The 27,661-nt window shown below is 45.0% G+C and overlaps 1 protein-coding gene across 1 annotated transcript in view; it reads right to left on the bottom strand.

Annotated features, from left to right (window-relative positions):
• The window catches only part of NSUN7 (NOP2/Sun RNA methyltransferase family member 7), a 201,825-nt gene that overhangs the window by 58,089 nt on the left and 116,075 nt on the right, over positions 1 to 27,661 (bottom strand). Inside the window, exons 6-7 of the mRNA XM_030191328.1 lie at positions 22,111 to 22,294; positions 9,144 to 9,354 (exon numbers count right to left, since the gene is read on the bottom strand). Of these exons, the coding sequence (XP_030047188.1) occupies positions 9,144 to 9,354; positions 22,111 to 22,294 (395 nt within the window). The remainder of the gene's footprint in view (positions 1 to 9,143; positions 9,355 to 22,110; positions 22,295 to 27,661) is intronic.

Here is a 27,661-nt window from a genome sequence, read left to right as displayed (position 1 = left end):
GCCTTCCTTTGTCCTTGTACTTTGCTCCTGTTTGTTTCAGTTCTCTTGTTTGCTGTAGCTGTCTCATGTGTGTGGAGAGCAGCGTTCCTGTTCTGGTCTGTGTGAGTCAAGGAAGCTTCCCTCTGTTTGTTTACTCTCCCCTTATCTTGTCTGCAGAGTAGCTCTGCCCTGTTCTTTCCCTTTAGCAGTTCCTTTTTTCCTTGGGGGTTGTGGGGCCAGTCTGTGAATTTTTATTTGTGTTACTTATGTTAATTTATATACCGTATCTTATTGCAACTGCAAAACAGAATGTATAAAAACAACTAATGTATACAAATAAACAAACATAGGAATTCCATTCATGACAGGAAAGCACAGCAAATCAGAATAAACTGTATGCTGTAGTAAAGCCTTGTTCCTTTGTGTGCTGATTGTTTCAGCTTAGAGTGTATTCCTATAGTTGGTTTCCTTTTTCCCCTGAGTGCTGTGTTGTTTAAGCCTAGAGTGTTTCTTTCTGGGGCTTCCTGTATTCCTGTTCGCCTGGGGCACGCTTTGTTTCCATGTAGAAGCTTCTGCCTCTTCCCCTTTCCTTTGTGGCTTTACCCTGCACTGTGTGCGCTGCACTTCCATGTGGAACCCGTGTTCTTTCTTCCTTCCCAGAGTGTGACTCTGTTCCCGGTCGGCCGTGAGGCCCGCTTGCTTGGTCTCTGTGTGAGTGGGTTCCCGACAGGCCGTGAGGCTTGCCTGAATGTTCTATCTTCCCCTTTCTGGTGGTGCCTGCTGGCTGTTGTGAGTGTACGGGGCTTGGTGGCTGGGGTGGTGCACAGGGCCTGTTCAGTCTACCCTTGGCCAGAATCCTATATTAGGCCTCGGCCTAGACTCAAGGGCTCACATCCAGAATAACAGCCACAAACAATGCTGCAGAAACATGAAAAGCAGTTGTCAATACTTAGTCTCATCCCTGAGATAAATATATCAGTATACATTAGTTTCATCCTTGATAAATACATCAGTATACATCAGTCTCATCCCTGAGATAACTACGTTAGTATACATCAAGCAGTTTCTTAAGAAAAAACTGCAAAGAACAAACAAGCACTCACCAGGATCTCCAACCTCTGGGGGTGGGTCACTGTACAGACAGTATCTAGTTAGTATGACTGGAACTTCACTTAAAACACTGGTGGGTTACTTGACCTGCACTCTAGCAGTAGGAAAAAAAATCCCCACATTTGCTTTTTCAATATAAGCCACATATATGCTAATAAAGGGGCCCTTTTACTAAAGGGTCGCCATGAGCACTTGGGAACTGTTGGCCTAATGCGGATGGCCAGTGGTAGTTCCACTCCCCAGCGTGTGCCATTTCTAATGGGCCTGAAAATTCTCTTTACCGCAGGGGGTTACCGCTGGGTAAGGGATCCCCCTAAAATGGCCCACGTAACAAGTGTGAACTTACCACAAGGCCATTTCTTTTTTTGCCCTTTTACCCAATGCTGTAAAAGGTATCTCGGTGAGCGATAAAACTGGGTACCGACGCCACTGCAGGGCTCCCTTTACCGCAGCTTGGTAAAAGGGGCCCAAAACCAGCTAAAAAATAGTCCCGGACTAAAAAAGCGCAAAAAATAGCTTACAACATATTTAAAAAATAAAAAAATCAAAATGCCATATGTTCTACCTATGCATTTAAATCATATAGGGGGTAACATGGCTGCCAAATGAACCCCCCCCCCCCCCCACATATCTAAAAATAAAACACCTTCATTTTGAAAAACTAAAGGGCATAAACATGGAAAGCACATGTCCCTTGTACACTATAGATTCATGAAGGACGTGACCTCAGCTTTGAAATGACACCAAAAAAACCCATTTTTTAAAATACTTTGAAAATTGCGATTAAAAACGCTGAACACAAAGGGCTGTCATTATTAAAAACACAAATGACATCGTTAAAATGCTCATTAAAAAAATTATCTATATATATAAAAGGCACCACTGAAGCCTCCAGCCGGAAGTGTGAAGCGCCAGAGATATCCGGTTTCCCCATGAGTGAAGGAAAACAGCACAGCACGAAATCCCTCTCTCTGTAACAGTGAAGGACTCAGAGGGGGGAGGGGAGAGAGATGCCCTCACTTTCTCTGTAACAAAAACACAGAACAGCAGGAAACTTAACACTGAAGGACTGGACTCGGAGGGGGGAGGGAGAGAGGGCAGAGGGCAGGGACACACACTCCCACATGCACACTCTGAAGAAAACCTTGCTAGCCCCCGTTTCATTTGCATCAGAAACGAGGTTTTTTTTACTAGTATATCATAAAAGAGACAACCTCAGCTTCCAAATGATACCAAAATATCAAAAGTTGGAGCATGTAAAAAACATATACAATATGCCCATGCAGCTAATTGTAATCATGATGAGACTGAACACTTATTAAAAAGCCAAAGATAAAATAAATTGGAGCCATAAGGATAACAGAGCTTTGTGCTGGTAGTAACCATTAAGACCAATAACTGAAAACATTTCTACAACTGGATACAGTGGGCATTATATAAATACAGACAAATCCAATTCTTGATTTAGACTCTTTGGGTGTACAGTATGGAAACTGAAAATCATCCTTTGTTCAAGCTTTAACACAACAGCATCCAGATTGCCCTCTCTCCAAGAACTTGTGGTACTAAAAAGAATGGTTGAAAGACAAAGCGCCGCACCAGAGGTTTCTCTGATGTTCAGAGTTTAATTGCACTTTTATGCTGTCAGTCTTATTAAATTATCTTATGGTTTTGCTGATACAAACAAGTCCACATGGGCAAATGCCTGCATAGACGACACCAGCGATTTTATAGTTTGAGAGCTGTCTCAGTCCGAACACTTCAACAGGAAAAATTTAACAAACCACTAATTTAAAGATACAGACCATCATACAAGGAGGAGTCATATAAAATTAATATAAGAAATAATTACAAAATGATCAGTGGGCTAGACTACAGCATCACTAGACATATCAACAGTGCTCAGCTCTCTGGTAATGACTCCTTAGTAGGTGAACTCAATCTTAAGAAACAAGAAGTTGTTTCGGGTCCAAAATTAAGAGATTTACCCTCTAAAATAACCAAATCCAAGGAAATTTTAATGTATAGTTTGCTCCAAGAGCCAAAGGTTTAGGTTTTAAAGCTAAGAACTCCTGGTGTCTCTTCTGAGTGACTTGATAAATCAGGGAATATATGAATTTGTGATCCAAAAGAGACTTCATTCAGATGACCAAAGTAAATACGAAGTATCCAATCCCAAACAGGCTCCAACGCAAAGGTAACTATCATAGCAGACCTCTGTGTGACAACCTCCAAAGATGACTCGGAAGCCAGTCACGTCCATAGCAATCATCTCTCCACCTTGCTCTCCTCCAGCTCTTCCAAGACCAGGAACATTGTAAGCTCTAACTGGGGGGGAGGGAGAGGAAAAAAAATGCCTCAGGTGGTATCTTCCAACACTTCAAGGAAGTATTTGCAAACCATATCAACAGCATTAAAGGAAAATGTGGAAAATTTAATAACCTCAAATTATTTTTCCTCATTTGATTTTTCCACAAATTCAACCTTACGATGCAAATATTCCTTGTCCTTCATCAAGGCAATTATCACCTTCTGTGTCTGAGCAGTGCTCTCCTCTATGGACTCCAATCTTGCAGTATGTTGTTCTACACAAGTGACCTGCTCCTGCTGAACCTTTTTGAAATCTTTACAATCTGACACCAATTGCTGAACAACTGTTTGTAAAGAGCAGTTCACCACCTGAATCACTTCACAGAGTGACTAAAGTCATAACAGCTAGTTTCTTTACCTCCAAACTCCCAGATTGCAGCTCTCCCACTCGACTGTCTCCAGATGCTTCACAGGAGGCAGCAACTCCAAGCGGAGACTATGTTACCATGTTACCATGAGGGGCATAATCGAGAGGTGCATAATCGAAAGGGGCGCCCAAGTTTTCCTGAGGACGTCCTCACAGGACGTCCCGGTGAAGGGGCGGGGAAACCCGTATTATTGAAACTAGATGGGCGTCCATCTTTCGTTTCGATAATACGGTTGGGGACGCCCAAATCTTAACATTTAGGTCGACCTCAGAGATGGTCGTCCCTGATTTTCGTCGATAAAGGAAACCAAGAACGCCCATCTCAGAAACGACCAAATCCAAGCCCTTTGGTCGTGGGAGGAGCCAGCATTCGTAGTGCACTAGTCCCCCTGACATGCCAGGACACCAACCGGGCACCCTAGGGGGCACTGCAGTGGACTTCAGAAATTGCTCCCAGGTGACTACCATAGCCCTTATGGGTGAAGGGGGGCACCTAGATGTGGGTACAGTGGGTTTGTGGTGGGTTTTGGAGGGCTCACATTTACCACCACAAGTGTAACAGGTAGGGGGGATGGGCCTGGGTCCGCCTGCCTAAAGTGCACTGCACCTACTAAAACTGCTCCAGGGACCTGCATACTGCTGTGATGGAGCTGGGTATGACATTTGAGGCTGGCATAGAGGCTGGAAAAAAATATTTTTGAGGGTGGGAAGGGGTTAGTGACCACTGGGAGGGAGTAAGGGGAGGTCATCCCCGATTCCCTCCGGTGGTCATCTGGTCATTTAGGGCACATTTTTGTGGCTTGGTCGTATGAAAAAAAAGGACCAGGTAAAGTCATCCAAGTGTTCGTCAGGGACGCCCTTCTTTTTTCCATTATCAGTCAAGGACGCCCATGTGTTAGGCACGCCCCAGTCCCGCCTTCGCTATGCCTCCGACACGCCCCAATGAACTTTGGTCATCCCCGTGAAGGAAAGCAGTTGAGGACACCCAAAATCGGCTTTTGATTATGCCGATTTGGGTGACCCTGTAAGAAGACGCCCATCTTGCGATTTGTGTCAAAAGATGGGCGCCCTTCTCTTTCAAAAATAAGCCTGCATGTTCCCTGCACTGGGAGAGGAAGCCACAGGAAGGCCCCCAAGAGAGGACGGCGTCTGTAACAACCCAATGTACCACCCTGCTCTCCTCCAATGAACAAGGCACTTCAGGATTGTGAAAGTGCTGTCAGTATAGGGCTCAATGAGACCTCTTTCACACTACAATCTGACAATGCAGACCCGGTCAAAGAAATGGCTAGTGAGGCTGACTCGGTCTTCACCTCACAAGCTTCCAGAGTTAGCTGCCTAGAAGCCAAGCTAGGGTCAATTGCTGGGGGGACAGCCTTAACTATCCCTTTCTTATTTTTCCCCATTGCAGGGAATGCTCTGTGGCAGCTGTCTGCTCGGGTCAATGTGGAGCTGAGGATCAAATGTTCAGCTCAGATGCCTGGTCCACAATAGATTTACATTGCATGTTCACACCACAGACAGAGCAACCTCTACATCTGTAGTATCCGTAAGGTAGTTTCCTTATGTGTTCATTGCTCGTTGGTAATGTTGAGGGAACCAGGTGGGCTTTTAAACTGCGCCTTCTTATTGGCTAAAGTCAGTCTTTTATCACTGAAATAATCTATGTGCTGTATAATGTGCCAGTGCTTCCAGAGAATTTTTGTGATATTATTCAAAAGATGTGTGAAGGGCAGGGTGAATATAATGCTCTCCTCCTTCTTCCAGATGGCTGGTATAAGTAATGTCCTTTTGACCATAATCCTGGCCTTTTCATAACAAGCATCAATACATTTTCTTGGGTACCATTTTGCAACAAATCTCACCTTTATTTCAGCAGACCTGCTTTCAAATGAATCAAAGTCAGAACATATGCGTCTCATTCTTAAAAACTGACTACACAGTAGGAAGGTTGTTTACCAAAGAATTATGACATCTTTTGTTAGTCTCCTTTTTTCTAACTATTGTGTCTGCCCCTACATCTTCATTCTTTTTGGGGTTACCCCAGGACAGGTCTGGGAATCACTGCTGTAAGCCCTCAAGTGGCAGGGAAATATCCTAAGTACTTAAATGCAATTCACCTTGAGCTACTACTGGCACCGTTGTGCGGGGTGCTAAAGTTGTTGGGGGTTGAATACTGCCTTTATGCTGATGATGTGCAGTTTTTTTTCTAAAAACAGTATAGGGCTCTGGTTTGTCAGAACAGATTTCAGCTTATATGAAGGTGATAAATGAGTGGATGGAGATACATAGGCTTGCTTTAAATTTGGAGAAAGAGATTATGGTTGTAGGGAGTGGTGGATGTTAGGTGGCCCCAGTGTGGGTGTGTGGTATGGAGATGCTTGTAAGGAGTGAAATAAAGTTGTTGGGGGTGGTGTTGGATGCTCATTTAACTATGCAAACTCAAACTGGTAATGCTGTTCAAGCATCTTTTGCTCAGTTGCATCGGTTGAAGCCGATGTTAACGTTTTCTGATTTTCGTAATGTTGTGCAGAGTTTGATTATATCGAGGTTGGATTACTGTAACTCTCTTTATTTGGGGTTGTCTAATGCTAGAATAAAAGCCTTACAAGTAGTGCAGAATGCTGGTAGGTGTCTCGAAGTGGGACCATATTTTTAGGCAGCTACATTGGCTACCTTTGCACTTTAGAATACAGTTTAAGGTATTACGTTCGTTGTATCAGACAGTTTATGGGATTGTTCCATGGTATTTACAGTCTGTTATAAAATTGTTTGCATCAGCTAGATGTCTTAGACCAGATTCTGTGAAGAGGTTGGCAACTGATTTGTTAGGAACTACACATTATGCATTTACAAGGGCTGCAGCCTTTTCAGCTGCAGGGCCGGTTTTATGGAATGCTTTGCCTGGTTATCTCCACTTTGTAAGCATGCAGGGCAATTTAAGAAGTTTTTGAAAACCCATTTTTTTTTTAATGTACAGGCATTCTCCATGTGATGCAGTTAGGGAATGGAAGCTCTCTGGTATGATTTTTAAGGGGGGCAATGTTGGTTATATTGTATGTTTTGTTTTGATTTTATGACTATGCATTTTAATGCTGTGAAGTGTGAATCATTTAGGTTTAAGCAGGGTATGTTTTATAAATAAATACATAAATAATAACATATTGAAAAGATGTGAGCTGAATCCTAAATCCTCCTCCTAAGGTTGGTCTTTCAATTTACTACGATTTCATGAGAAACAAAATCATATGGCAATGTTGTGATTTTTCTGCTCTTTCTTTAGCTGCAGAACTGCAGAAGACTGAGGACTATGACTTTATATAACAATCCAAGTACAAATTCATAGCTTAGATCTCAATTTTAAGTCTTAATTTTAATTATACTTCATACTTCTTTTCAAGCAATTTAGTCAAGGAAAAGGGCATGTATTTACATTTTTTCCTTGTTAAGTTCTACCAAGAAAAGAAAACCCCTTCTCAGTCCTGACCTGCTGCCTCCTCGTCCTCCCTCCTGGCCCTGGATCTGGGGCCATTACCTCTCTTCCCAGGCCTCTGCCAATAAAATCATCTCTTCTTCCCTCCCTTGTCAGACCAGTAATATTCCATTGTTGGCAGATGCATTTTTCCCATGGGTTATTGTAATCATAATAAAATCAGGACTTTGCTTAGTTTTAGACTTCTAAAATTGCTATATACTGATCTTGCACTTACATTTTACATCATATGGAGAAATTAGACCTTACCTGCTAAGACACAGTGAGAAGCTGATGAGAGGCTTCCAACTAGCATTTCTTTTAAAAATTACGGGCCCTATTACTAAGCCGTATAAGCGCCTACATGTGCCCAACGGGCGCCAAAATGGAGTTACCGCCCAGCTACCGCATGGCTCATTTTTGGCACACAGCCAAAAAATAATTTTTATTTTTGGACATACGTATCAGATGCGCAAGTGGCATTTGACATGCATAAGTCATTACCACCCGGCTACCGCCTGAGACTTTACTGCTAGGTCAATGGCTGGCGGTAAGGTCTCAGACCCAAAATGGACGTGCGCCAATTTTGATTTTGCCACATGTCCATTTTCGGCAACATTTTTTAAAAAAAGGCATTTTTTTTGCAGGTGCACTGAAAAATGGATCTGCGTGCACCCCAAACAGACGCCTACACTACCGCAGGCCATTTTTAAGCACACCCCTCAGTTATATGCACCAGTAAGATTCAGGTGCAGCCTCACTAAGTTGCTAGTAGCACAATTTCTCCATTGTAATCATAACACTTTTTATTGGATTCCTACTGTTGGTACATGATTCCTTTTTGGATGTTATTGTTGGTGTACATTCCTCTTGTCAATAAAAATTATTATTGGATTCCTTCCTAAGACATAAGAATCTGAGACACAGATCACAGGACAAGCCACTTCACTTTCAATAAAAAAAGGTGTGAGGGCAAGGGATTGAAGGAGGACATGAAGTAATGTGCTGTGGTTCTGAAGTTTTAAGGATGGAAAAATGTCCAATTTGATGGGCTCCCTAAAGGACTGTAAACCATATCTGTGTTGGCCAAGAGAAAACAAAGAATCAAATTCCTAGTCTCAGAGTTTTATCAAGGTTTTTTTCTTCACTAGAGGTCTAGGTTTTAGTCTTTTGATATTCTGCCTTTAAACACTACAAAGAGGCATTGGAAAAGGTAACCCCTTGTATGCAAAGACCATAGTTGTGAATAACTTGTTTTATAGCCACTATTAGCAGGGTTTTGCCAATGCCTTCCCCAATCATTTTTACCTCCAACTAAGGCTGGTACCAATGGCATAGCCAGGAATTTTTAAACAGGGGGTGTCTTTTCCTGCACTCCTTCTGTACCTTAAAATCACCCCCACTCTAGACTTCACCCAGGCAGCAGCAGCAGCACTCATAGGCTGCCTGCAGCCAGCATCGGGACTCTCTCTGAACTGTTATGCCCTTCATAAAACAGGAAGTTGTATCAGAAGGGGCAGGATGGTTCAGAAAGTCCTGGTGCAAGCAGTCTCTGAGTGCTGCTACCGCTGCCTCACAAAGACTGGAACAGAGGTCATTTTAAATGATTGGGGGGGGGGGGGGGGGGGAGAGAATTGCAGAGCTTTGTGGGGCCAGGAACAGATGTGAGAGATGCCAGACTATACGCAAAGGCAAGAGGGAGAATGCAGATCAACTGTCTGTCAGGGGGTGCGTATGCAACATATGAACAATGTTGAAAACAACAAAAAAAAAAAAAAACACTGTGGAGAAAAATACTGGATTGCAAGCAAAAGAAAATAGTAAAATACAACACTAGGCACATACTTTTACATTCTATCCGTGCGAATAGTTCCTGCAGTTCAGATTCCTTAGTCTCTGACTTTATCCCACACACAAAAATGTTGCAAGTAAACTGGTTTGTGAGCATAGACATATGGGCAAGAGTTAGCCCTGTACATCCATTTGTTACTAAGATATCATCATCCATGTTCAGTAAGGCCTTTACAGAGTGCACAGCAAGACTGTGATACTTGTCCTAAAAGACAATTTAAAAAATACAGTTAGGACATATGCCATATATTAACAGAAATTTGCAATACAAAAATATAACTAGCAAAAATTCTTAGATTAGTTGAAGAAAAACCTCCAACCTCCCAGTTGAGGTTCAGATGTGGAAAAGCAGCCAAAGGGACCAGTGTAAAAATGGGAGAGCAGGGACAGAAAAACTAGCTTTAAATATAGCAACACTTAAACCAAAACCAAAAGTGAAAGAAGCTATGGTAGTGTGGGTGCAGCTGTGGGCATGGGCCCCTCATATGTACAGGCAGCAAACAGAAAAAAGTCTTTATTATGTGGTCGGTGCTGTGATTAGTGCATGGGTTTTCCACCCGACTCATGTGCTCTGGCCACTTTCTAGCATGGCTGAAAAATGGCCGGTCAGGGCTTCTTTTTAATGGCCACGCGCTAATTTCCCCATTAGTGCATGGCCATTACCACCACCTAATTAGGAAGCAGTAAGAACTCCCGTGCTACTCCTGCAATAATTGAGTAGTGTGTGGTAATGTGTCCACACTACCCAATTAGCGCAGGCACATCTTCTCTCTGCCCACAGACACACCTCCCGCAGCAAAAACTATTTTTTTTTTTTTTTTACTGCGGGAGTAGCACGTGCTACTGCCCAAACTACCATAGGACACCTCAGCATGGCCTACAGTAGTTCATTTTTACCATGTGGCAGACCTACATTAGGCCTACCACGCCTTAGTATAGCTCTGAACTTGGTAACTCAGGGCCCCATTTACCAAGCTGCAGCAAAAGGAGGCCTGCGTTGGTGTCGGCTCATGTTTTTTTACGTCCATCGAGGCCCCTTTTTACAGCAGCGGGTACAAGGGAAGTCTTTCTTTCCTGCAGGAAATGGCCATGCGGCAAGTAAAGCACTTGCCACGTGGCCATTTCAGGGGGAGCCCTTACCACCACCCATTGAGGCAGCGCATGGAACTGTCTGATTACCGCCAGGTACCCTCCGGTGCTACAAAAATAAATATGGATGTGACGGCACGCTAGAGTGAATGTCGGTTATATCTTTTTTAGATGCCCCCCCCCCCTTTTTTTTGAGATGTACATATTTTTAGATGCAGATTTTTTCATTATCAGCCATGCTCAGATGGATTCCTTTTCTCATTATAGGGTAGATATGGGAAAATTAGGTTCTTACCTTGGTAATTTTCTTTGCTTTAGTCACAGCAGATGAATCCATTACGAATGGGTTGTGTCCACATACCAGCAGTGGGAGATAGAGAACACTGAAAACCACAGTGCCTCTAGGATGGCTAGCTCCATCTGCCTCTCAATATTTTGAAGCTTCCAAAGCAGTGTTAACCGCAAAGTAGCATAACATGAACTTCCTTCACAGCGAACGAATGCCCCAGAACAGGAGCAATAACGCAAAGGAGGGACAAACTCAACCTCCTGTTGTAGAACAGAAATCCTGAAGACTGTTTTCCAACTTCTCCCAATGAGGGAACATGTTTGCAGGAAAAACTGAACACAAAACAGAGTCAATAAGGGAGGGATCATGGATTCATCTGCTGTGACTAAAGGAAAGAAAATTACCAAGGTAAGAACCTAAATTTCCCTTCCTTGTCATCAGCAGCAGATGAATCCATTATGAATGGGATGTATCAAAGCAATCCCTAGATAGGGCAGGAACAAGCCACACCACGCGCAAGCACTTGTGCTCCAAAAAGCGCGTCCCTCCTGGCAGCCACATCCAGCCTGTAAAGACGGGCAAAAGAGAGCTTAGAAGCCCAAGTAGCTGCACTACATACCTCTTGGAGACAGTGCTCCCGTCTCAGCCCAAGAGGAAGAAAGCGCTCTTGTGGAATGTGCCTTAAAGGTGTCAGGAGGCCAGCCAGATAGCAGATATGCTAAAAAAATGGATTCCTTAAGCCAATGGGCTATAGTGGCTTTAGACGCTGGAGACCCTCTGCGAGGACCTGACAACAATACAAAAAGGTGATCAGAGGTCCTGAAAGCATTAGTCCTTTGCAGATACTGCAACAGAGCCCTGCACACATCCCGAAGGTGCAACTGCCCAAAAGATTCCAGAAACTCCTCCCTAGTAAAGGAGGGCAGATAAATAGGCTGGTTTAGGTGAAACGCTGAAACCACCTTAGGCAGGAAGGAAGGCACAGTACGTACCGTTACTCCGGACTCTGAGAATTGCAGAAATGGGTCTTGACAGGACAGTGCCTGGAGCTCAGACACCCGTCTCGCCGCTGTAATGGCCACCAAAAAGACTGTCTTTAGAGTCACATCCTTCTCAGAAGCTCGCCTCAGCGGCTCGAAAGGCGAACACTGAAGAGCCTTTACTACTAGCCCCAGGTTCCAAGCCAGACAAGGGGCCCGCATGGGAGGCTGGAGCCGAAGCACCCCTCTAAGAAACCATGCAATGTCCGGATGCGCAGCCAGGGAGAGGCCAGCGACCTTCCCCCGAAAACATGCCAAGGCTTCCACTTGAACATGCCGCATTATGTGGGAAAGCGCGGGGTACAAATGTAATAATAATAATAATAATTATTATTATTATTATTATAGGCCAAACCTTTTTGTATACCATCCTGCAAAACGTCAAGTGTCGGCGAGACAGAAGCCCGCATGGGTGTGATCGCTTTAGAAACACACCAAGCCTCAAACTGGCGCCAGATCCGAGCATAGGCAATGGAAGTGGAACGCTTGCAGGCCTGCAAGAGAGTGGAGATGACCTTGTTAGAATAGCCCTTATCTCTCAATTGCGCCCTCTCAATAGCAATGCCGTAAGACCAAAGTGGCAGGGATCCTCCATGGTCACCAGACCCTGCATCAACAGGTTCCATACCAGAGGCAAAGGAAGGGGAGCCTCCACCAGCATCCGCCGGAGGTCCGCATACCACGGCCGCCTGGGCCAATCCGAGGCAATGAGGATCACCACTCCTTGATGCAGCCGAATTCGCAGGAGTCGCCGCCCTATTAAGGGCCAAGGAGGGAACACATACAGGAGGCCCGGGGGCCAGGGTTGAGCCAAGGCATCCAACCCCGCCGAGCGAGGATCTCTCCGTCTGCTGAAAAAGGACGGGACTTTGGCATTTGTGCTTGAGGCCATAAGATCCGCTACGGGCGTTCCCCATTTGGCACAGATCTGAAGGAACACTTCGTCTGCCAGTTCCCACTCCGCAGGGTCGATTTGATACCTGCTTAGAAAGTCGGCTTGCACGTTGCTCTGACTTGCTATGGGGCTCATTTTCAAAGCGCTTGGACTTACAAAGTTTCATAGCGATTGATGGACCACCCCGTTTCCTCGGGTGTCCACAGACCCTGGGCATAGCTTCCCTGGCAATGTGCTCCCAAGCCCTTCAGGCTGGCATCCGTTACCACCAGGCACCAATCGGGAAGCGCTAGCGGCATTCCTCGCCGCAGTATGCTGTCTGAGAGCCACCACTCCATACTGAGGCGGGCCACAGGGAGCCACGTGAGTCTGCGTTGATAATCCTGGGACATAGGAGACCATCGTTGAAGCACGGCAATCTGCAGAGGTCTCATGTGCACTCTCGCCCATGGCTCCACTTCCAAGGTGGCCGTCATTGACCCCAACAGCTGGACAAAGTCCCAAGCTCGCGGGCAAGGCATCCTCAGGAGCAGACAGACCTGATTCTGAAGCTTGCACCGCCTTTGGTTGGGCAGAAAGACAAACCCCGAGGCCGTGTCGAACCAGACCCCCAAATATTCTAGAGATTGCGAGGGGGTCAGGTGACTTTTGGGTATATTGACGACCCAGCCCAGAGACTGCAGTACTGAGACCACGCTGGCTGTTACATGACGACTCTCTTCTGCAGAGGCCACTCTGATGAGCTAGTCGTCGAGGTACGGGTGAACCCGGATACCCTCTCGCCTGAGAAAAGCAGCTACTACCACCATTACCTTGGAAAAGGTTTGGGGAGCTGTGGCAAAGCCCGAAACTGGAAATGATTTCCCAACACCGCAAACTGGAGGAACCGTTGGTGTGGGGGCCATATAGGAATGTGCAAGTAAGCTTCTTTTAGGTCCAGAGACCTGAGGAATTCTCCTGGCTGTACCGCCGCAATGACGGAGCGCAGGGTTTCCATGTGAAAATGCCACACTCTTAGTGACTCGTTGACTTTCTTTAAGTCGAGAATGGGCTGAAAAGACCTGCCTTTTCTCGGCACCACAAAATAAATGGAGTAATGACCGCAGCCGTGTTCGGCGGGAGACACAGGGATCACCGCTCCAAGGTGCAACAAGACTTGTAAGGTCTCCTCTACCATCGCCCGTTTGACGGCAGTACCGCCATCGGGACTCCACAAACACGTCGCTCACCAGGGCACCAAATTCCAATCGGTAACCTTCTCTGATCAGGTCCAGGACCCACTGATCTGAGGTAATCTTGGTCAACTCCTCAAGAAAGAGGGAAAGGCATCCTCCTACAGCTGTAAAGGAGGAGTGGACCAGCGTCCCATCATTGTGGAGGACGGCCCTGAACTCCTGGCCTTCAGCCTGCCGCTGCGGAGCATTTGTCCAAGTGAAAGGAGTTCCTCTGCTGAAATCGGGCACGTTGAGTAAACTCAGCAGAGCGCCCCAGGCGATACCTTCTAGCTTCACGGAAGCGAGGTCTGGGGGAGAGGGAACCACTTGACCCTTGGAAGAAGGCCGCGGCCTATCCTCAGGTAACCGCTGGGGTTTAGCATCCCCCAGGTCTTTAACAACTTCTCCAACTCCTCTCCAAATAACAGAAGGCCCCAAAAGGGCAACTTCACCAGCCTTTGCTTAGATGCCATGTCAGCCGCCCAATGCCGTAGCCATAGAAGGCGGCTGGCGGACACCGCCACAGACATCTGTTTAGCCGAAGGTCTGACCAGATCATAGAGGGCGTCAGCTAAAAATGACAAGGCCGACTCCATGCGTGGTGCAACCTCAGCGAGGGACTCCGCACCATCCACAGGCTGTTCCACTGCCTGTTGTAACCAAGAGAGGCAGGCTCGAGCAACATAAGAACTGCAAACAGATGCCCTTAAGGCTAGTCCCGAAATCTCAAAGGACCCTTTTAGCACTGATTCCAGCCGCCGGTCCTGAATGTCCTTCAGGGCGACCCCTCCCTCTACTGGGAGGGTGGTCTTTTTTGTCACTGTCGTGACTAAGGCATCCACTTTAGGCATCCCAAAACGGGCCAAGTACTCCTCACTCAGAGGGTAAAGATGCCCCATCACCCTGGCCACTTTCAAGGGCCCCTCGGGGTCAGCCCATTGAGCAGAAATAAGCTCTTGGATGGAGTCATGCAAAGGATAGGCACGAGCAAGCTTCTTAGTACTCACCATCCTTGGATTGCCAGAGGAGGCCTCGCCTTGAACAGGGTCATCATTGGTTAGGGTGGTGGACTTTGGTCCTGGGGAACTGAGGTTCGATTCCCATTTCAGGCACAGGCAGCTCCTTGTGACTCTGGGCAAGTCACTTAACCCTCCATTGCCCCATGTAAGCCGCATTGAGTCTGCCATAAGTGGGAAAGCGCGGGGTACAAATGTAACAAAAATTTAAAATAGAGAGGGCCTGTAAGGCATCAGAGATAAGTGCTGGCAGCTCATCGCGGTGGAAAATCCGAACCGCAGTGGGATCATCCAGATCCAGTGGCAAACCGGCTCCTTCCTCTGGCTCTTCAGACCACGAAGGCCTGCCAGATCCCTCAGAGTCCCCACAGCCCGACCACGGGGGGTGGGGGGGGGGAGAGATAGGGGGAGCGCCACTCTCCGACGGGGAATTTACCCGTCTATGCTTAGCATGAATCCAACGCTCAGGGGCATCCACGTCTGGCATCAGCCCCGGGCCATCATCAGTCGGAGGGGAACCAGGTAGCAACGCAGTGTCAGACACCTGCAGCAGAGCTCTTTTCAGCATGAAGGCTTTATGTAAAATAAGCACAAACTCGGGGGAGAAAAACTCACCCTGACCTCCGGGCTCCGAATTAGGAGTCACGGGGAACGGAGCTCCTCTGTAGCCTCAGCCCGTGGCGCCCCTCTGCTCTCAGACTCCTCCGCAACCGTGGGGGTTGAGCCATGCGTCGCTTCCAAGATGGCGCACGCTGCCAGCTCCATCGAGCGGGAAGAATAATCGCTCGCCATGCTCGTACTGGCTCTACCGTCTAAACAGCATGTTTTACAGAGCCCCACTGCTGATCTGCACTTGCCACAACGGGAACAGCGCTTAACTCCCTCAGCAGCCATCGCTGAAAACGGCGGAATAAAATTCAAAATGGCGGCTTTGCGCCAAAATCACCCCGATCGGAACGCCGTCCGTGGGCCCTCCCCGGAGGAGCTGAGTACCGCTCTTACCTCAAAGGACCGAGTCCACGAGCTCCGGTCATGCTTCACAGTCAGGAAAAGCCTCAAAAAGCAGCGCTGAAAAGCGTGGGTTTTTTTTTTAACGCTGTGAGGAAAGTTGGAGGCAAACAGCTACAGAGGCACTCCGGAGGCAGAAGAGGGTGGGAAAGGCAGGGAAAGGGCGAACCTATATGCCTGCATCCACACAGGGGGAAAGGTAAGGCAGGGAAAGGGCGAACCTATGTGCCTTCAAAGTGGGCTCCACTCAGCCACATCACCCCTGCTACAACTGGGAAAAGCACAGGAGCCACCTCAGGCAGAATCTTCAAGGAGCTGAACAAGCTGCGTCCAACCCTGCTGGGAGATAGAGAAATACTGAGAGGCAGATGGAGCTAGCCGTCCTAAAGGCACATTGGTAGGTGGACACAACCCATTCATAATGGATTCATCTGCTGCTGATGACAAGGAAAGCCTCAACCTTCTTTGCTGTTTTTTAGTTAAGTAATAGATAATCGATACCAGTGCTTTCCTTAAGGCTTGTTTCACTTTCATTTTATCTTTTTAGATCACAGTGCGTTACAAAAAGTACCTTTTCGTGTTTTACCTTTTCATGCAGCTAACCAGGTTAGTTTAACTTTTCTTTTTTGGGTTTTATGTTTCAGCACTTTCTCCTCTGGCTTGTATAGGTGTATTTACTCACGTTTCTATCTTTATAACTTATGGTATTAATACACACTCTTCACATTTATTGTGCCACCTTTGAGGATTTGCACTTCCCATACCAAGGCTCACATTTCGATGTTTCCTTTTTTTCACAGAAGGCAAAAGTAGAGACTAATAGACGATTCACCACTGGAGACGTGAGTCCAACAGTCTCTGATATAATAAAGACTGTTGGACTCACGTCTCCAGTGGTGAATCGTCTATTAGTCTCTACTTTTGCCTTCTGTGATTCGTCATCGTAGAGAACTTTTCCTCTTCCTTTTTTTCACAACATACATACAGGTGTCTTGCTCATCATACCTATCAATTTACCACCCTTTTTCCTCCCCATTACATAATTATAAGTACATAAGTATTGCCACACTGGGACAGACCAAAGGTCCCATGAAGCCCAACATCTTGTTACCAACAGTGGCCAATCCAGGTCACAAATACCTGGCAAGATCCCAAAAAAGCTCAATACATTTTATGCTGCTTATCCCAGAAATAAAACCGTGGATTTTCCCCAAGTCCATTTTAATAATGCTCTATGGACATTTCCTTCAGGAAGCCATCCAAACCTTTTTAAGACCCCACTAACTGCCTTTCACTAGCAAACGCCATTCTCTGGCAACAAATTCCAGAGTTTAATTACACGTTGAGTGAAGAAAAATTTTCTCTGATTCGTTTTAAATTTACTACTTGGTAGCTTCATTGCATGCCCCCTTGAAGTGGAAGTGAATTTTAAAGATTGTTTTTCAACTCTGCCTTGACTGACAAGTGCACTCAGGGTCTGTATTTTTTATCAGAAGTAATTCTGTTTAAAAATGAGTGTTTAACTTTGATTGTGTAAAAATAAGTTGGAATGTAGAAGATAAGACACAGCTCTAATAAATTTGGCATGTGAAAGTAGGTAGAGGTGGAGCCTGTTTCGAGTTCAGACTGGCCACCTGGACTGATAAACATGTGATCACATTCCCATAGTATGGCTTGTTTACCTAAACAGAGAAATTCTCAAGCATTCTGTAATTTTCCTTAGCTCTGAACATTTCTAAGCCTAATAAAAAAGGGGGGCCTTTTACAGTGATGCTGGAAGCTCATCTATGGGTGGACGCATTGCATAGAACCAGACTCCTGGTCAAACTCCGGCTTCGCTGAAAAAGGGGTTTCTCTCAGCTTATGTAAAAAGCCTGGATGATGTAAGGACCAATGATTAATGAGACAAAGTCAACATGGATTTAGTGAAGGGAAATCTTGCCTCACCAATCTACTACATTTCTTTGAAGGGGTGAACAAACATGTGGATAAAGGGGAGCCGGTTGATATTGTGTATCTGGATTTTCAGAAGGCGTTTGACAAAGTACCTCATGAAAGACTCCAGAGGAAATTGGAGAGTCATGGGATAGGAGGTAGTGTTCTATTGTGGATTAAAAACTGGTTAAAAGATAGAAAACAGAGAGTAGGGTTAAATGGTCAGTATTCTCAATGGAGAAGGGTAGTTAGTGGGGTTCCCCAGGGCTCTGTTCTGGGACCGCTGCTTTTTAACATATTTATAAATGACCTAGAGATGGGAGTAACTAGTGAGGTAATTAAATTTGCTGATGACACAAAGTTATTCAAAGTCATTAAATCGCGTGAGGATTGTGAAAAATTACAAGCAGACCTTATGAGACTGGGAGATTGGGCGTCTAAATGGCAGATGACATTTAATGTGAGCAACTGTAAAGTGATACATGTGGGAAAGAGGAACCCGAATTATAGCTACATCATGCAAGGTTCCACGTTAGGAGTCACGGACCAAGAAAGGGATCTAGGTGTCGTCGTTGATAATATGTTGAAATCTTCTGCTCAGTGTGCTGCTGTGGCTAAGAAAGCAAATAGAATGTTAGTTATTATTAGGAAAGGAATGGAAAACAAAAATTATGTTATAATTCCTTTGTATCGCTCCATGGTGCGACCGCACCTCGAATATTGTGTTTAATTCTGGTTGCCGCATCTCAAAAAAGATATAGTGGAATTAGAAAAGGTGCAGAGAAGGGCGATGAAAATGATAAAGGGGATGGAACGACTTCCCTATGAGGAAAGGCTAAAGCGGCTAGGGATCTTCAGTTTGGAGAAAAGGCGGCTGAGGGGAGATATGATAGAGGTCTATAAAATAATGAGTGGAGTTGAACAGATAGATGTGAAGCGTCTGTTTACGCTTTCCAAAAATACTAGGACTAGGGGGCATGCGAGGAAGCTACAATGTAGTAAATTTAAAACGAATCAGAGAAAATGTTTCTTCACTCAACTTGCACTTAAACTCTGGAATTCGTTGCCAGAGAATGTGGTAAAGGCGGTTAGCTTAGCTGAGTTTAAAAAAGGTTTGGACGGCTTCCTAAAGGAAAAGTCCATAGACCGTTATTGAATGGACTTGGGGAAAATCCACTATTTCTGGGATAAGCAGTATAAAATGTTTTGTACTTTTTTGGGATCTTGCCAGGTTTATTGTGACCTGGATTGGCCACTGTTGGAAACAGGATGCTGGGCTTGATGGACCTTTGTTCTTTCCCAGTATGGCAATATTTATGTAAGCAATGTCTTGAATTTTTTTTATAGGAGGTTTCTACAGCTTAGGTCCAAGAAAACAGAAGGCAAAGTGTTGAGTAGACTCTAGATATGCAGGCTTAGGAGAAGGAAGAACTAAGCGATGAGAGTCTAAATAATGTAAAGATCTAGTAGGAATGTACGGAACATCAAAGATGAAAGGAAAGAAGGCAGACCAGTATGATATGGCTTATGAACAAAGCAGATAATTTTAAAGAAAAATTTAAAAGGTAAAAGCAACCAATGGAATTGGAGAAACAGAGGGGTGACATTATTTGAAAGTTTAGCTTTACAGAGGAAACGAACTGCTGAATTGTGAAGTGTTCTGAGCCTTTTAAACTGAGAATGAAAAGCCCTGCAAAAATAGAATTACAGTAATCAAGTTTAGAAATAACAAAAGCGTGTAACAGAGAATGTAAGTAAGAAAAATTGAAATATGAATGAATAGAGTGTAACTGACGAAAACTGCAGAAACCTGATCTAAGAACTGAAGAAATATGTTGAGAAGAAGGATAGTTGTGAGTATAATAGGACACCCAGGTAACAGAAGGTGTTAAGTGGTTGAACTGATCGACTGAAGAGGGTCAGAGCAATTGTAGGGATCAAAAATGGACCTGTGACCCAGCAAGCTGTAGTCTTATCAGGGTTGAGAATCAGTCTGTGTCTGATAAGCCATGATAGAACAGTTTTGAGACAAGTTTGTACTTTGGAGAGATCAACTTGATATGGAAAGAAAGGAAAAACCAAGAGAATATCGTCTGCATAAATACAGAAATTTACATTCACACCTTGGAGAAGAAAGGCCAGTGGACTTAGAAAAACATTAAATAGAAGTGGAGAAAGAACTGAGCCTTGGGGGACGACATATTGAAGAGAAATATGTGCTGAATTGAGGACCCAACAGAAACTGAGAATGAGCGATCCGATTGGAAAACCAAGCCAGAGCAGTGTCTATCAACCTAAGAGAGGCCATGGCGAAGGAGAGAGTTAACAACGTCAAAAGCTGAACAGAAACATGCAAAATATTCTCTTAAACAGCTGTTTCTGGCCACTTGGGATGTGTTATCTTCAATCTTTGTGTCATCAAGCTCGTAGTTTAATTCTTAACTCATTTTTAACTTTCTTCCTGTCCTGTTTTGTCTTTGTCTCTTGTCTGTGTTTCAGGGGAGAAAGGGGGTCCTTGTACAGCATAAGCCATGGGTTCGGTGATTGAGCAACATGTTTCATTTTTTTTTAGCTGGGAGTGGGATTCTTAGATGTTTGTCTTGTGTACTGACTTGCTGAAGTGCTATAAGAGTACAGGTGCTTCAGCCTTTGCTGATTTTCTAGTTCTTTGTCGGGAGAATGGACGGAAAGCTTTGTTTAGGCATTGATGTATATTAGAACTTGGGTCTCTCTGCTGAATATTGGGGATTTTTGGTGTGATGCACGTGGGAAAGAGGAACCCAAACTACACTATGTGATGCAAGGTTCCACATAGGAGTCGCCGCTCAAGAAAAGGATCTAAGTGTCGCTGATATATTGAAACCCTCTGCTCAGTGTGCAGCGGCAGCTAAGAAAGCAAACAGAATGTTACGAATTATTAGGAAAGGAATACAAAACAAAAATGAATGTTATCACTCCATGGTGCGACTTCACTTCGAGCACTGTGTGCAGTTCTGGTCACCACATCTCAAAGATATAACAGAATTAGAAAAGGTACAGAAAAGGGCGACAAATGAAAAGGGGATGGGATGGGATGACTTCCCTTTGAGGAAAGGTTAAAGTGGCTAGGGTTCTTCAGCTTGGAGTAGAGACAGCTAAGTTACTAGAATGAGTTGTTTACTCTCATCTTTCACCTCTACCTCTCACTTCCCAAATATATAGCAGTGGCTCAGTTTGTCCATGCTCAATGGCAGACCAACACCACAGGGTCTAAAACTTGAAGGCAGGGAAAAGAAGCAGAGGCATAAAAAGAATCACTGAAGCAATCCTGATAACTGAAGCACAGACTCCAGAAACAGCTGATAAGGCACCAAAACTCAGCTCTTTCAGCTTGCCACTGTAAATCCCCTACCCCCCAATCGAGGTACAGTTAAAAGAGGAGCAGGGGCACTGAAGGCCTCCAGAAACTCTGGAGCCGAGGTACATACCCTTCTGTCTGCAAAGAGGGAGGACTGTGGGGGAAGGGCCCGGTTTTCTGGGTGTAGCACCTCTGGGGGAAAGTGGCCCCCACAGATCAACATCCCCAAGACAGAAGAGGCTGAAGCAAAGGGGAGGTTTTTTTTTTTTTTAATTTAAATATTTAGAGAAGACACCCCAAACTTAAGGAAAGGAACAAAAACACAGATTTGGACCTACCAGATTGGCTCAGACTGCACGTTCACTATTTGCTGGGAGACTGAGAAAAACTGGCTGCCTGGCTACGGCACAGTGTATCTAAACAAGTCTCAGAATCAGTGTTCTGAAGCCTCCATTTCTGGTAGGCATGCATAACTCAAGCTTCTTAAGTGGTCTGGATGGCTGCTAAAGAAAATTGTTTTTTTCTGGGAGATGCAGGGGAGCACAAGGGGAAGCATACTCAAACAGGTGTATGGACAAATAAGGGGAGGGGCATGAAGACCCACACCCCTTTGGTGGGGACCCACAGGGCTAAGTCAACATCTCACCTAGTGGACAATAAAAAAAAACCTGGGCAGTGGAGCCACAGCCAGGCCAGGGACCAGTAGCACCAGCCTGTACAACTTATCTGCTAGATGTAGAGAAAAATATTGGGACTTTCCACTAAGTACCAGCAGATTATACCAGCGAGTTCACTGGAAAAGATCAGCTTTCTCTATCTCCATCTTGTTGGTAGGAGGAGATAATAGCCACTCGTTCACAACAGTATAACCCCAGACAAGGAATACCCAATTTTTAAACACGACTTCATATTTAATTTTGGTAAATAGTGAATTAGAAGAATGTCACAACCTAGTATACAATAAATCACACATTTGGTGACCTTTAGGGAAGCTGAAGTGCTCACAGCAAGGAAGCCAGATCATGTTCTTTGATTAAATAACATTTAAACAGAGTAACTAACCTTCTGGTGCTGCTGTGCTCTCATGTTTACAACATACGAGCTTCTGAAAGAAACAGATTCATTATGGATGTCTCACCTGTAATAAAAGTTTATGCTCTGTGAAAAGCTGTAAATTGTTAAGTTCCTCTCTGAGATGAGGAGGAAAGACAAGTACATCTGGACAGTGTTCATCCACACAGAAAGCATACCCCTCAAGTTCTGGAGCAGCATTTACTTTAGAGTACCCCTCTTTCTTCAAGGCGCCACAAATGTCTTCAAAGCTGTCAGTAGTAGAAAAAACTTTATTAAGAAATATATTCACAAATGTTCATATTATACAATTATTTTCTTGAATATTATAAAATACCAGCAAATAGATCTATGAGGAGTACAAAAAAAGAAGACTATACATTACTAGGGATTTGCAGCAATGATTCTATTGTAAACCCCCTGCTATCCTGTAGCCAAAAATGTCAACAATAAAAACAAAAAAAGTAGAGCTCAAAACCTCATTTATCACCTATGTTTTCTGAAATGATTTTATTCTTTAGCTGCTTGATATAAAAAGATCATAAATATCTTTGTATTTCAAGACTTTTGCAGTAGAAAAGTAATGAAAATTGTGTTCTAGCTTGTACCAAATTTTCCAAACAGGGAAATGCTAAAAGCTGACTCAGGTATAATGGAACCAGACCACATGCTTCAATCAGGTGCCAATGTAGCTTCTGTAATAATGGGGGCACGCTATAAAACTGTCATGCACTGCTTAATCTGTTTTGTAGGGTCTGTAGCCTCTTTCTGGTTCTCTCTAAGCAGCCAACATAGATAATGTTACAGCAATCAGTATTAGAAAGTATTATAATTCTAATAGATTTTGAATGCTCTGAACAAATTACTGTGACTTGGACCTGAAGGGTTTCCTTTAGGATCCCTGCCACTGCCTCAGTGGCCCCAATTTCTGCAAAACCACTCCACCTCACCTTGAGGGTGAAAATAGAGGCCCTGACCTTCTTCTAGAGATTGTCTAAAGCCAGAAGGGGGTGGGAGGAGGGAAGGCAAGGGGAGATAAAAAGTCTTATTCTACTATGCAAAGACACAGCCCTTGGAGATCATACTCCTTTGCTCACCAGAAAAATCCCCTTCTTCCTCCAGTGTGTGAGGGGAAGATAGTAAAGGCTTTCTAGTGGCAAGAACCTCTTCATGATCCACAGCCACTTGAAGAGGTAGCAAGTGTCAAGGCTTGCTCAGGGACAACCCAGTATCCAATGAGGACCCAATACTCACTCCCCCTTTGGGGACAACTCCACTCCCCCCCCCCCCCCAGGGACACTGTGGGGAGGGAAGAAGGAAGTAGAGACGAAGGAAGGAGGAAAGAGAGGGCCCTCTCCATCCTACTTCCTCCACCCCCCCTCCCTAATAGTGAGGTAGCAGAAAAATGGATCTGTCCCCTTCCCTTAAGGAGGGGGAAGGGTCTCATAATTCAAAGAATATAAAAGTGAGGCCTCAAATGCTGAGGAGACTCAAGAGAGCACCTTTCCCCAAGGCCATACTACTACTTATATTAGTGATAATGTCACTGAAAACTCAGTGTACTCTGCCTCCATCTGCTGGCTGGAGATTCTAAACACCTTGGAAGCTCAAGACATCATCCGGAAGTGCAACAGTACCTATAATTTGCCCATATGGCCCATTTTGAAGAAAAACCAACACTTGGAGACTCGCTGTGGACTACTGTCAGCTGAACAAATGGATACCATTTGTCATTTGGCCAATGGCTCCGTTAGACCAGACTCTTGCCACCATAAGAGGTTCCAAATACTTCACTAGCCTAGACTTAGCTTCAGGTTTTTGGACTGTGCCCGCGCATCCTCGTGATCAATACAAGAATTAACTTTTGGTAATATACAATACACCTGGAATAGAATGCTTTTTTTTATATCTCAATTCCCCAGTGGAATTTAACATTTTCCTACAGAAGGCGCTTCCAGATGCCAAGGCTAGGGACACTTTAGTGTATGTAGATATCATCTTGATAAAAACTAACATAGTAACATAGTAGATGACAGCAGAAACAAACCTGCACGGTCCATCCAGTCTGCCCAACAAGATAAACTCATATGTGCTACTTTTTGTTTATACCCTACCTTGATTTGTACCTGTCCTCTTCAGGGCACAGACCGTATAAGTCTGCCCAGCACTATCCCCGTCTCCCAACCACCAGCCCTGCCTCCCACCACCAACTCTGGCACAGACCGTATAAGTCTGCCCAGCATTTTCCCCGCCTCCCAACCACCAGCCCCGCCTCCCACCACTGGCTCTGCCACCCAATCTCGGCTAAGCTCCTGAGGATCCATTCCTTCTGAACAGGATTCCTTTATGTTTATCCCACGCATGTTTGAATTCTGTTACCGTTTTCATTTCCACCACCTCCCGCGGGAGGGCATTCCAAGCATCCACCACTCTCTCCATGAAGAAATACTTCCTGACATTTTTCTTGAGTCTGCCCCCCTTCAATCTCATTTCATGTCCTCTCGTTCTACCGCTTTCCCCTCTCCGGAAAAGGTTCGTTTGCGGATTAATACCTTTCAAATATTTGAACGTCTGTATCATATCACCCCTGTTTCTCCTTTCCTCCAGGGTATACATGTTCAGGTCAACAAGTCTCTCCTCATACATCTTGTAACGCAAATCCCATACCATTCTCATAGCTTTTCTTTGCACCGCTTCCATTTTTTTTTTAACATCCTTCGCAAGATACGGCCTCCAAAATTGAACACAATACTCCAGGTGGGGCCTTACCAACGTCTTATACAAGGGTATTAAAACCTCTTTTCTTCTGCTGGTCACACCTCTCTCTATACAGCCTAGCAATCTTCTAGCTACGGCCACCACTTTGTCACACTGTTTCATCGCCTTCAGGTCCTCAGATACTATCACCCCAAGATCCCTCTCCCCGTCCGTACCTATCAGACTCTCCCCGCCTAATACATACGTCTCCCTTGGATTTCTACTCCCTAAATGCATCACTTTGCATTTCTTCGCATTGAATTTTAATTGCCAAACGTTAGACCATTCTTCTAGCTTCCGCAGATCTTTTTTCATGTTTTCCACTCCCTCCGGGGTGTCCACTCTGTTGCAAATCTTGGTGTCATCCGCAAAATGCAAACTTTACCTTGTAACCCTTGGGCAATGTCACTCACAAATATACTGAATAGAATCAGCCCCAGCACCGATCCCTGAGGCACTCCACTACTTACCTTTCTCTCCTCTGAGCGAACTCCATTTACCACCACCCTCTGGTGTCTGTCCGCCAACCAGTTCCTAATCCAGTTCACCACTTCGGGTCCTATCTTTAGCCCGTCTCGTTTATTCAAGAGCCTCCTGTGGGGAACCGTGTCAAAAGCTTTGCTGAAATATAAGTAGATTACGTCCATAGCACGTCCTTGATTTAATTCTCCGGTCACCCAGCCAAAGAATTCAATGAGATTCGTTTGGCACGATTTCCCTTTGGTGAAACCTTGTTGTCTTGGATCTTGCAACTTATTTGCTTCTAGGAAATTCACTATCCTTTCCTTCAGCATCGCTTCCATTACTTTTCCAATAACCGAAGTGAGGCTTACCGGCCTGTAGTTTCCGGCTTCTTCCCTATCACCACTTTTGTGAAGAGGGACCACCTCTGCCATTCTCAAATCCCACGGAACCTGTCCAGTCTCCAAGGATTTATTAAAGAAATCTTTTAGAGGACCCGCCAGAACCTCTCTGAGCTCCCTCAATATCCTGGGGTGAATCCCGTCCGGTCCCACTGCTTTGTCCACCTTTAGATTTTTAAGTTGTTCATACACACTCTCTTCTGTGAACGGTACTATATCCACTCCATTCTCACATGTACTTTTGCCAGTCCATCGCGGTCCTGCTCCTGGATTTTCTTCTGTGAAAACAGAACAAAAGTATCTATTTAGCAAATTAGCTTTTTCCTCATCATTATCTACATAGCGGTTCGCAGCATCTTTCAGTCTCACAATTCCCTTTTTTGTCTTCCTCCTTTCACTAATATACCTGAAGAAATTTTTGTCACCCCTCCTTACATTTCTAGCCATTTGTTCTTCCGCATGTGCTTTCGCCAGTCGTATCTCTCTCTTGGCTTCTTTCAGTTTCATCCGGTATTCCTCCCCGTGTTTCTCTTCTTGAGTTTTTCTGTATTTCAGGAACGCCAACTCTTTAGCCTTTATTTTCCCAGCCACTTGTTTGGAGAACCATATCGGTTTCCTTTTTCTCTTACTTTTATTTACTCTCCTTACATAAAGGTTTGTGGCCCTATTTATAGCTTCTTTCAGCTTGGACCACTGTCCTTCCACTTCACATTCACCCTCCCATCCCATCAGCTCCTTCCTCAGGTATTCCCCCATTTTACTGAAGTCAGCATGCTTGAAATCCAGGACTTTGATTTTTGAGTGGCCGCCCTCCACTTTAGCCGTCATATAAAACCAAACCGTTTGATGGTCACTGCTGCCCAGGTGGGCACCCACTCGGACATTTGACACACTATCCCCATTTGTGAGCACCAAATCCAGCGTCGCTGAACCATTTTATGGAGGCAACATTTTGACCTTTCATGTAAAGGTAGTGTTTGTGTCATGGATCCTGGCAACTACAAACAAAATCATTAATGCCAATGGGCACCCCCTTTTTCTATTTCAAAACGTGCACACTTGGAATCAACATCACTGCGCATTCTTCTACCTTGCTCCTCACATTTAGAATAATCTTCCCCTCTCTCTCTAGAGCAATTCCTCTTTCAAGGACTTAAAAACTGAACCAAAAACCTGGCTTTTACGATTAGCTTTTGAAGAAACAGTCTGATTTAAACTACCAATATTAATTACCCCTTAACCGTGCTTTGTGAGTATCTTTATTTTGTTTTCTTTTAGCTTTACCTGTTTTTAAACTTAACTACTGTGTTTTTTCATTGATGGAGTTCCTTTCCTGTTTTCTATGTTAGCCTGTACACCGCTCTGTTCTGTTTGTCAGCTAGAGCGGTATAGAAAGTTTTGCAAATAAATAAATACATTTGCCATTATGCGATCACTGGCTTTATTGTGCTACAGCAAAGAAACCATGGTTTAACTAGTAAGAGAGGCCTGTTTCCAAAAGAAAGGAAATAGGCGCTAGCAAGGTTCCAGGGCCCCCTCCTCCCTCTCCCCCCCTTCCTCCTCCTCCCCCACTCCTCCCCCCTCTCATCTCAGGACCCCCCTCGTCTCAGGACCCCCTCCAGTCCCCCTTCCCCCCGTCCAACGGCCCCAGTGCTGTCCTAGTTCTAAGCCCCCCCCTCCTCCAATTTCGGCCGCCCAGCGCCTGGGCAGACTTATACGGTCTGTGCCGGGGCTGGTGGTTGGGAGGCGGGGAAAATGCTGGGCAGACTTATATGGTCTGAACCAGAGCTGGTGGTGGGAGGCGGGGCAGACTTGTACGATCTGTGCCCTGAAGAGGACAGGTACAAATCAAGGTAGGGTATACACAAAAGGTAGCACATATGAGTTTATCTTGTTGGGCAGACTGGATGGACCGTGCAGGTCTTTTTCTGCCGTCATCTACTATGTTACTATGTCTCTGTGGCCTCCGAGTGCAAGGAGGACGTGTGTGGGTGCCCC

Source organism: Microcaecilia unicolor, chromosome 2 (genome assembly GCF_901765095.1).
Source record: "Microcaecilia unicolor chromosome 2, aMicUni1.1, whole genome shotgun sequence".
NCBI lineage: Eukaryota > Metazoa > Chordata > Amphibia > Gymnophiona > Siphonopidae > Microcaecilia > Microcaecilia unicolor.
The sequence above is the reverse complement of the archived record's forward strand: the minus strand, read 5'-3'. Positions and strand labels throughout refer to the sequence as shown.